This window comes from Falco cherrug, chromosome 5 (assembly GCF_023634085.1).
Source record: "Falco cherrug isolate bFalChe1 chromosome 5, bFalChe1.pri, whole genome shotgun sequence".
NCBI lineage: Eukaryota > Metazoa > Chordata > Aves > Falconiformes > Falconidae > Falco > Falco cherrug.
The window spans coordinates 92,455,765-92,465,135 of NC_073701.1; the positions used below are offsets into that span (position 1 = coordinate 92,455,765).

The 9,371-nt window shown below is 53.7% G+C and overlaps 1 protein-coding gene across 1 annotated transcript; it reads right to left on the reverse strand.

Annotated features, from left to right (window-relative positions):
• Window positions 1–1,697: 1,697 nt before the first annotated feature.
• On the reverse strand, window positions 1,698–8,933 carry LOC129736188 (ubiquitin carboxyl-terminal hydrolase 42-like). Its single transcript, XM_055711993.1, has 11 exons — window positions 8,747–8,933; window positions 8,188–8,298; window positions 8,010–8,112; window positions 7,796–7,863; window positions 7,563–7,633; window positions 6,934–7,016; window positions 6,590–6,698; window positions 6,112–6,252; window positions 5,806–5,906; window positions 4,632–4,797; window positions 1,698–1,865 (listed from the first exon to the last, which is right to left on the reverse strand). The coding sequence occupies exons 1-11, from the start codon at window positions 8,931–8,933 to the stop codon at window positions 1,698–1,700; spliced, it is 1,308 nt and encodes a 435-aa protein (XP_055567968.1).
• Between the last annotated feature and the right edge of the window lie 438 nt (window positions 8,934–9,371).

The following is a 9,371-nucleotide window of genomic DNA, read 5'->3' on the forward strand; positions in this document are numbered from 1 at the left end:
TAATACTAACCATTATGTTATATTTGTGTGTTTGGAGAATGTTTAAAAGGGTAACACTTATGTATGATGCTTTATATCATTCAGGAAGGCTGCTTAAGTAAAAGAATTTACTTAATTTAATAGAAAAGGGGGGATTGATATGGAGAAATAGTGCGAAATGGGGATAATGGACATGGATTGTGATTGTATGTGTCTGCTTAAGGAATGTGGGTATGGTGACTGGTCATGGGTGCGGTGACAACTACAGTTTTGAGGAGATGCCTGCCCCTCTTCCTCTAACAAAGGGGAGACGCCTGCCCTTCTTCCTCTAACAAAGGGGCTATTTAAAAGAGAATAAGAAAAGATGAGAGACATTCAAATGCTATCTAGAGGGAGGGAGTGCTAAGTCTCCTTGCTGGAAAAGATTGGGTGGTCACAATCACCTGAAGAAGATCGGGTGGTCACAAGGACATGAATCACCTGAAGAAGATCGGATGGTCACAAGAACATGAATCACCTACAAACCTGCAAGACCACCACATTCCAGGCAACGGACTGATAAGCTAATTAACATACGAAGCGGGGTTTAGGTAACGAATATGTATAGGCGTTAATTGAATATTCATTTGTTCATTGTATAAATGTGAGATGGTTCGTCACTTCGGGTATGCACGCTTGTGGAGGAGCGATCCCCCGTGCATCTGCGCGCAATAAACATACCTACTTTATAACTTTCGAGTTATAGAGTCTAATTCCGCACGTCAGTTTGTGGTGTATGGATTAACTGTGGCGTCTCAATACATACTGGATCCCCCCTTTGCAAGGGGTCCAAGTCCCCTGCCCAGCAGGCATCTCGTTGAGGGGCCCACCAGGACCTCCTCTGCCAAGCTGCTTTCCAGCAAGGTGACCCCTGACTGTGCCGGGGCCTGGGCTTGTTCCTCCACAGGCACCAGACTCGGCACTTGTTGGACTTGATGAGGTTTCTTCTGGCCCCTTTCTCCAGCCCAGCCCGATCCCCACACGCCACCCACTGTGGTACCAGGCACCCCCACGCCCTGCTTTGTGGGTGCAAGCCATGCCCAATGCCTGCTTGTCCCCACTGGGTTCAGGCACTCAGAGTGACACAGCCCCAGCTGCGGGACGGATGGATGAGCCCCAGCACCAGGATAGAAAAAAGACTGAACATTTCAGATGGGGGGCAGCCCAGGGGGTTCCCAGCCCTGCACCCTGCCAGCTGCTCACTGGCAGGGAAACCCATTGCTCTTCTGGGCGCAGCGCTGCCACCACGGGGGCTTGCAGAAGCAGATGCAGTGGGGCCAGCAGTCGCATCTCCACCAAAGCTTTGAGCAGCCCCACAGGCGGGAGCAGCCCTCCTGCAGGCACAGTCCTGCCCAGCACAGTCCTGAGGCCGCCTGCCCACGTGCCCTGCCCACGTGCCCCCGGTGCTGGGGCCTGGGCTCTGCTGGGGTGCTCCTGCCCGGCCCCACATGGATGGTGCTGCCTAGGCCCATGGAGCTGATTCTGTCTGGCGCCAAGGGGCTCCTCTTCGTCACCCCCACCGGGCTCCTTCTGCCCATCTGCATAGGGCTGCTTCTGCTTGGCACCGTGTCCTGCCCTTGGTCTTTGTCCCCATCTGCTGTCTTCCCTGAGTCTACATCTGCCCCCAGCAGCTCCACTCAAAGGCCCTGGGGCCACCCTCTGGGCTGCAGCAGGCCTGGTTAGAGCTGCTCCTCTTTCCTGGCGGGGGGGAGGAGGGCACTGCGGGGGGGCGTCCTACCACAGGCTTCCTTTCGCAACTTGGCCATCATGATTTGCAAAAACTTTTTGTACTGCTTGGTCACTATGACGGTGTCCTGCACAATGCGGATGAGCTCCTTGGTGAGGTTCTGTGTAACCACAGCTATGGCTGAGGGGCTGCCGGGGGTGGCTTCACATGGATGGGGCTCTGTGCTCTTTCACTGACATCCAGTAGGGAATTCCTCATGCTTTGGCATCCCAGCCATCCATGAGGAACTCCTGCTGGGTCCTGGCCAGGGGCGATTCCCAGCTTCCCCACTGGCACCCACTGGCCCTGAGGGACTGGGAATGTGCTATGCAGGTTAGTGCCACTGACTGTGCCATCACAGCAGGCCAGTGGTCTGGGACGCGGTAGAGGGAGCCCAGGGTAGAGGAGCCACTGCATGACAGGGAGGGCAGCAGGGCTGGTGGGGATTGGTGGTCCCTCCGCAGAACATCTGCACTTGCCCTGCAGTGGAGGATGGGGAAGAGAGAGAAGGCTGTTGCCCTGCAGTGCTCATGCACATCTGCAAGCCCACGTGTGGAGTTCCAATTTCTGCTAGTGAGGACTGGCAGGTTTCTTGGACAGGGAGACTGGGAGGGCAGTCAGACGTTGGGTTGCCTGAGGATCCTGACATCTTCTTCCTCAGCCAAAGTGCCACGAGTCCCAGAATCACACAGTGGTCGTTGTTGGAGGGAACCTCTGGAGATTATCTAGTCCACCCCCCTGTAAAAGCAGGCTGTGCTAGAGCAGATTGCACAAAATTCTGTGCAGGTGGCATTGGAACGTCTCCAGAGGCCTCTCTGGGCAGCTTGTGCCAGTGATGTTAGTTGGAGTGCTGTGTGAGGGTCCCTGCGCTGGTGGGGGGCAGTGCCTGTACCAGCTGCAACATCAAGGCACTGCAAAGGGGCAGGGAGATGATGAGCACAACAAGCCCATGCCACGCTCCCTCCCCCCACACATCACAATGCCTGTTGCCAGGTCCCTGATGGCTGTGGAGGCCACCTGGCCCTGGGCACCCTCTGCCCCAGGGTGCGCTGGAGCTGTCTTTGCCCTGGAGCTGTCTTAGGCTCACTCTAGTCCACCCAGGATGCCTCCTGAGCCCTTCCTTGCACCCCAGACCCCTCTGCAGGCACTCTAGCACCAAAAGAAAGCCCACTGGACTCGGGGCCTGGACCCTAGATTCGACCATTCCCCTTGAGTCTCCACGGCACTCCTCCATAGGTGTCTGTAATGCCCCAGAGCCTTGTGTAGCTCTCTAGCCAGATCATGGGAGCCCTCCTGAGGCAGTCAGGGTGACCCAGGCACTCTGTTTGTCCCACAGTCCCTCAGGGAGCCCTGCAGGGTCCCTCTGGCCCCCTTAGCGCCTCTGTACTCTGCCTGGAAAAATTGCTGAGCGCGTCATGGTGCAGGGACATGGCGGAGCAGTCAAAGCAGTTGCTGTGCTTTCACTGGGTACCTGGAGACCCATGGGACAAAGTTACGATGGACTCTCCTCTAACTTCTCCCCTCCTTTGTTCAGTCTTTAGGCTTCATGGTACATTGCATATTCGTTGTTATACACAGGCTTGGCTTGTGTATGCTGAAGGAGGTCTGAACTAGATGAGGTCCCAGTCAGCCCCTCTCTCCAGCCTGCCCAGGTCCCTTGGGATGGCACCACGATGCCCTGGCCTAAGTGCTGCTCCTCCCGCTTTGGTGTCATTTACCAAAGTGAGGGTGCCTTCTGCCCCGTCATGGAGACCATTAATTAAGGAAGGTGTCAAAGAGGTTTGCAGCCAGTACTGACCCCTGGGTGCCACCGCTAGTTCCTGGCCTCACACCAGACTTGGTGCCACCGAGCAGCACCCGCTGGGCCTGGCTGTTCAGTCCTTTTCAGTCCCGCTCGCTGTCGGCTCACCTAGCCCTTTTCCATTTGAGTGACTTGAACTCCATGTTTAAAAGGAAGAGATTGCAAGAGGGGCCCATGCAAGCACACAGCTTTCAAAACCCCATGGCATAAACTTCCCACACTGAGTATTTCCACAACTCCCCTAAAACCTAGAGAAGTACATGCCCCCTCAGTGACTTGTGCAAGGCCAGCAACTGCTTTTAATTCTGGCTTTGGCTTCTCTGCCGGTGGGTTCCAAATGAGTGTTGTTTTTGCAAGGTGATCCCCAAAGCAGAAGAGAGATTAAAGCTCTTCCTCGATGGTCCTGTGGGCAGGTGGGCCAGCTGGCGGAGCTGTCCCAGTCTCTGGAAGCTCCCTCTGAGCTCTTGGTGACCACAGGCAGCACTGGGAGGAGGGACAGGGTGGGCTGTTGCTGCTTTTTGTGCAGCTTGTTCCCTGTTGGGGTCACTTGCGGTGCTTCCTGGATCTTCCTCCTCCTCCTCCTCTCTGATATTCCATGATCCAGATGCTGTGCTCCACGCTCATCCAGGGTTGCAAACCACCTGTGTCTCCACCACAGCACCCTGAGTATTTCTCTCAGCTGCATCTGTAGTGCACTGAAACCCTCCTCCTCCTCCTTGCTGAGTGGTGGTACTCTGTGTACTCCACAAACCGGCTGCGGAGATCATAGCCATGCCGTGGGGATCTGCTCCGCTCTCTCTGCCTCAGCAGGCTTTTCTCTCCAGCAGCCCTGGGTGCAAGAGGTGACTTGGAAAAACTGTTGGAAAGCCCCTGAGTTGTGTCAATCCTGGGAGCATGACGATGACTTGGAGGACTCGTTCTCCTCCTCTTTGGTGACTGGTGGTACTCTCTGTGCTCCACTAATTGGCTGCAGAGATCATAGCTGCGCCATGGGGATCTGATCTCTCTCTGCCTCAGCAGGGTTTGCTCCCGAGTAGCGCTGGGTGCAGAATTTTGGGAGCTGCCGTTAGAGGTCCCTGGAGTTGCGTTATCATTGGGAGCATGGTCATAACTTGGAGGACTCATTCTTCTCTTCCTCCTTGCTAAGGGGTAGTACTCTTTGTACTCCACAAACTGGCTGCGGAGATCATAGCCATGCCATGGGGATCTGCTCCGCTCTCTCTGCCTCAGCAGGCTTTTCTCCCCAGCAGCCCTGGGTGCAAGAGGTGACTCGGAAAAACTGTTGGAAAGCCCCTGAGTTGTTTCAATCCTGGGAGCATGACGATGACTTGGAGGACTCATTCTCCTCCTCTTTGGTGACTGGTGGTACTCTCTGTGCTCCACTAATTGGCTGCAGAGATCATAGCTGCGCCGTGGGGATCTGATCTCTCTCTGCCTCAGCAGGGTTTGCTCCCGAGTAGCGCTGGGTGCAGAGCATCTGCGGGAGAAAAAGAACAAACAAGGATCAATGTTTGTTTAGAGCTGCTTTTGCAGCCCCCTCTGGGGTTCACTCATTTACTTGGAGTGGTTTCTATGACAGAGAGAAGACATGTCAAGACAAGAATATGGGAAATTCAGTTGGGGTCTTCCCACTAGGTCTGCCCCTGTCACAGCAAGACCTCGCCTTCATACCCCCTACGGCCTCCATTTCATAGAATCATAGCATCACAGGATGGTTTGGCTTGGAAGGGACCTTAACGGTCATCTAGTTCCAATCACCTGACATGGGCAGGGGCACCTTCCAACAGACCAGGTTGCTCAAAGCCCTGTCCAGCCTGGCCTTGAACACTTCCAGGGACGGGGCATCCACAGCTTCTCTGGGCAACCTCTGCCAGTGTCTCTCCACGCTCACGGTAAACAAGTTCTTCCTAAGATCGACTCTAAATCTACCCTCTTGAAGTTTAAAACTGCTGCCCCTCACCCAATCACTACACATCCTGATCAGGAGTCCCCCAGATCTTCCCTGTAGGCCGCTTTAGGGACTCTTCTCTGTATCAAACAGCTACAGAGAGCAGACAAGTAGCAGTTTACATCGGGGCAGCAGCCTAAAGCCCAGCAAGGGAGGGGAAGGACTGACGGGGGGCAGTTCACGTTGGACAGCACTGAATGATGCAGGTAGTAACTGTCTGCTAGGACAGAAAGACTCAGGAGGATCAGAAGGAAAATAGCCAGACCGGGAAAGGGAAATGTATTCTCGACACATTTTGGTAGTGGCTATTACCTGACATAAAAAAGTAAATAGGCTTGCTGCACGAGAACTGTGTTTATGTCGCAACGATCCACCAACGTATCGTTCATCTGGTACCACAGTCCATCGCTGGCCTGTAAATAAAGGCAATGATATCTGGAGATGAAATGCGTGGTTTCTTCAGAAAAACACAGGCAGCAAACTACAGAAGCAAGAGTCCACCAGTGCAAATCCCATCCAGCCAGTCAGGAGACCTTCTCCCCCAAAAGCTTGGCTACCAGAAAAGTTTGCCTTCCCCAGCACACATTCTTCCCCGTGACAAAGGAGGTGGCTCTTTACCTTTGTGTAGCAGAAATAGTGTCCTGCCTGACAGCTGCCACCGCTGTGCACCAGGACAGCATATAAGGCGTAGCGGAGCGGTTCTGCAGCTCCCTGAGACATGTATGGCCAGAGATCCAAGTACTGGGGATACTGCACAAACTGCGGAGAGACCAAGAGGGCTCAGGAAGGATACTGCCATACCATGTGAAAAAGCCTGCCAAGACCAGGGCCCAGCTATGTTAAAATACATCTCTGGGGCTCATCAACACCTCTTGTCCCTGAAGCAGCAGGTAACGCCTTGGGTGGCAGGAAACTGTTCTCGGCCAGAGCAGCTCTGTCGCAGCAGAGCATGTGCTTGCCTTGCCACAGGAGCTCTCCTCTGCCCAGAAGGGAACACCAAAAGCTCCACCTGAACAGCTTGTGGCAGAGCATCCTGCTTTGGGAAATCTCCTGCTCCAGGAAGAGAAAGAGAGTTGCCCTCCAATTGCGTACACACCTTGCCGATCTTCTTGCCATAGAAATCAAAGCGTTTCAGGCACAGCGTGAGCACCCTGGGCGCGCGATCGATTGTAAACCTCTTGAGGGCAGTAACCATCTCGTCACACCTTGAAAGCAAGCAGAGAGCCAAGCACTGAAATGCACCCTAGCTTGCCCCAAGGCAGCCAGACAACCTTTTCCACCTCACACGTCCTCACGCCATTTCAAGACTCTTCAGAACCATTAGGCCGTAAGAAAGAAAAGCTGTGCCTCCTGATTGTACATCGAACCTCCTGAGGCTCGATGACAGGCAGCATCTCCACACAGGTACAAGTCTTAATCTGGTGTTAGACATCCTCTTACCTGTTACATTGAAAGCTGTTTTCACCAGCCAGCCGCTCAGGTTTCACAAAGTTCTCCAGAGCTGCGGTGACAGATGAGGCTGCCTGGAGGGGTGAGAAAGGAGAGCTCTGAGCTGGGAGAAATGCCCTCGCCCAAGCACTCAGGAGGAGTTGCCCACAAGACCCAGGTGGATGACGCTGAGGAGACCCACCGTGACCCTGCAAAGAGTGGCCAGAGGGAGGAGGAAAGAGGGTATGATATCGGACATTTCCCTCACTTCCCAGAGATTCCCGGCTGACGCTATCAAGAGCTACCTCACCGTGCCACCGCTCAGTTCAGCTGCCGATAGTGTGCAGCATCATCAGGAATGAAAACAACACGAGCCATCAGCCTAGGAGCCAGGTGGGTGTTGAGGGAAGGCAAAGAGATGGTGGCTGAGAGTCCCTCAGTGCAGAGAGTATAATGCGTGCTTGCCCAGCACCTACAGGGAGACCGCTGCCATGGCCTTTGCAGGACACCTCCCATACCACTTCCCACCTCCCACCAAGCTCTCCTGTGTTCACAGTGCACTTTTCAAGGCCAGCTGCACACATTCTGGGAAGCCACAAGGAGCTTGGGATGTCTTGAAGCACAGTGAGAAACCCTCTTACTTCGATATCCAAAGGCACATCCAGGAAGGCCTCGCAGGAATTGGAAACTGCTTTGCAGCTGCAGCACGTGACTGGAAGGCAAACGGAAATGCTCAGCAACAGGTGAAGTCAATAGGATGTGCCCATTTATGCTTTTCATCTTTTCTAGAGCCAGCCACACGCTCATCTGTTTCTCACAGGCACACAGCAGGGCACAGGCAAGTGTAAGGAGAGCAACAGTTGTGGAAACATACCTCTGGACCTCAGGAAGCCCCCAAATATTTGATGGACGATGGTAGAATATTGAGAAGAGGTGTCCCAGCTGGAAGGAAACAGTAAAGCAGAGAGTTATCTCCTCCAAGTGTTTTCCTTTGCCTGCAAGCCCTGGGCGTAGTGTTTCCTTGATGGGGGTACATCAAGGCAGCCAAAAGGCCGGGCAACATTGAAAGGTCATTTGTTTGTGCTTACGCGCTGCTTCCAGCCAGACAAGCTCTCTGCATGGCAGTGACAGTACAGCGTAAGAAGTCGTGGGCGTCTTCCTGCATGCCAAGCATGAAATGTCCTCCTATTCCTAATCAAGAGGAAGGTAGTACTTCAGTCCTCTACCAACAGAGGAAAGCACGTCAAAGTAGCTGAGGTGACCTACGTGGGAGGGCACTGATGACGTCCCTGGGCTGGATGGCACTGGCTGAGGTGTTCCAGGCATTGTTAACGTGCGCTTCCATGATGCACATCAGGCAGAAGCCTTGCTGGCGACCTGAAGAGGGAGGGAGGGAGGGAAGCAAGCCAGTCAGGTTAGTCAAAGAGCCATTGAATGGGAAACCTCATGGAGATCTTGGAGTTGTCCTAGACAGTCTCCTAGTCCTCCCCAGGTGCCAATGGCCCAGTATGCCCAGGACATCTCAGTACACAGAAAACATTCTTGAGAGGGATGCTTCACTGACAGAAGTTTTCTGTGCAACCAGCAGAAAGAGTTTAACCTGCAGGAATCGGGAACAACACCCGGGACTAGAAAGAGGCGTCTTTGTGAAAGCGAACACACTTTGATAGGACAAGCGGCTTCTAGGCTTGAGTGTTCCCAGAACACCAGCTTGGGGGCAGCTGACAAAGAAGGGCTGTTTTTCTCCTACATCCCGTTGCAGGTTCTGGGGATGCTTGGGAAGTGCCCAGCAGACTGACAAGGAGATCTTCCTAAAAGTACTCACAGGAGCTGCTGTGCTCATGAGAGAGCAGGTAGTTGGCAAGAGGGGGTGTGTACGTCAGGCACTGCAGCACGGAGTTGAGGAAGCACGTATTGCCCACGTTGTAGAGGCCTGCTCCAGCTTTCTGCCTTTGCTGCCAGTCCATGCAAATCTTCTCCGGGGAAAAGAGGATCCTTTGTGGTGGAGCCATTCCCTCGGCAACGACTGCAGGGAAATGATGGTTTTGTTGCACAGAAGCGTATCTGAAAAGCCAAGTTCTCTGCAGGAGCACCCAGGACAACCAGCTCCAACCTCCAAGCCAGAACAGGGGAAACCCAACGCTGCCTGTGACATTTACTGCTTGGAAAAGGTTTGGGAAAAGCCTGTTCACCTCCTTCTTTTGCTGGAAATCCAACAAACCCACACTCTGATTTCTGGGCTCGGGATACCCGCCTTTCCATCTAGAGTGTTGAATGATCAGGTCAAGCCTTCCCTTTTTCTGACTGTCACTTGACGAAAACAAGCAGGCACCAAGCCCAGAAGGGAACCCTACTGATGTCAGTTTGTTCTACGAGCAATGTCATCTTCCAAATGCTTGTGTAGAATGGCAGAGGAGGGACAAAATGACCAATTGCTGTGTCCAATCAAA

Excerpts from the sequence above, each read along its gene's own strand:
- LOC129736188 (XM_055711993.1), bottom strand. The coding sequence starts at position 8,933 with ATGGCTCCACCACAAAGGATCCTCTTTTCCCCGGAGAAGATTTGCATG. Across the intron at positions 7,017-7,562 it reads ATGTGCCTTTGGATATCGAA|GCAGCCTCATCTGTCACCGC; the intron begins GTAAGAGGGTTT and ends TCACCCCTCCAG. Across the intron at positions 6,699-6,933 it reads AACAGCTTTCAATGTAACAG|GTGTGACGAGATGGTTACTG; the intron begins GTAAGAGGATGT and ends CTTGCTTTCAAG.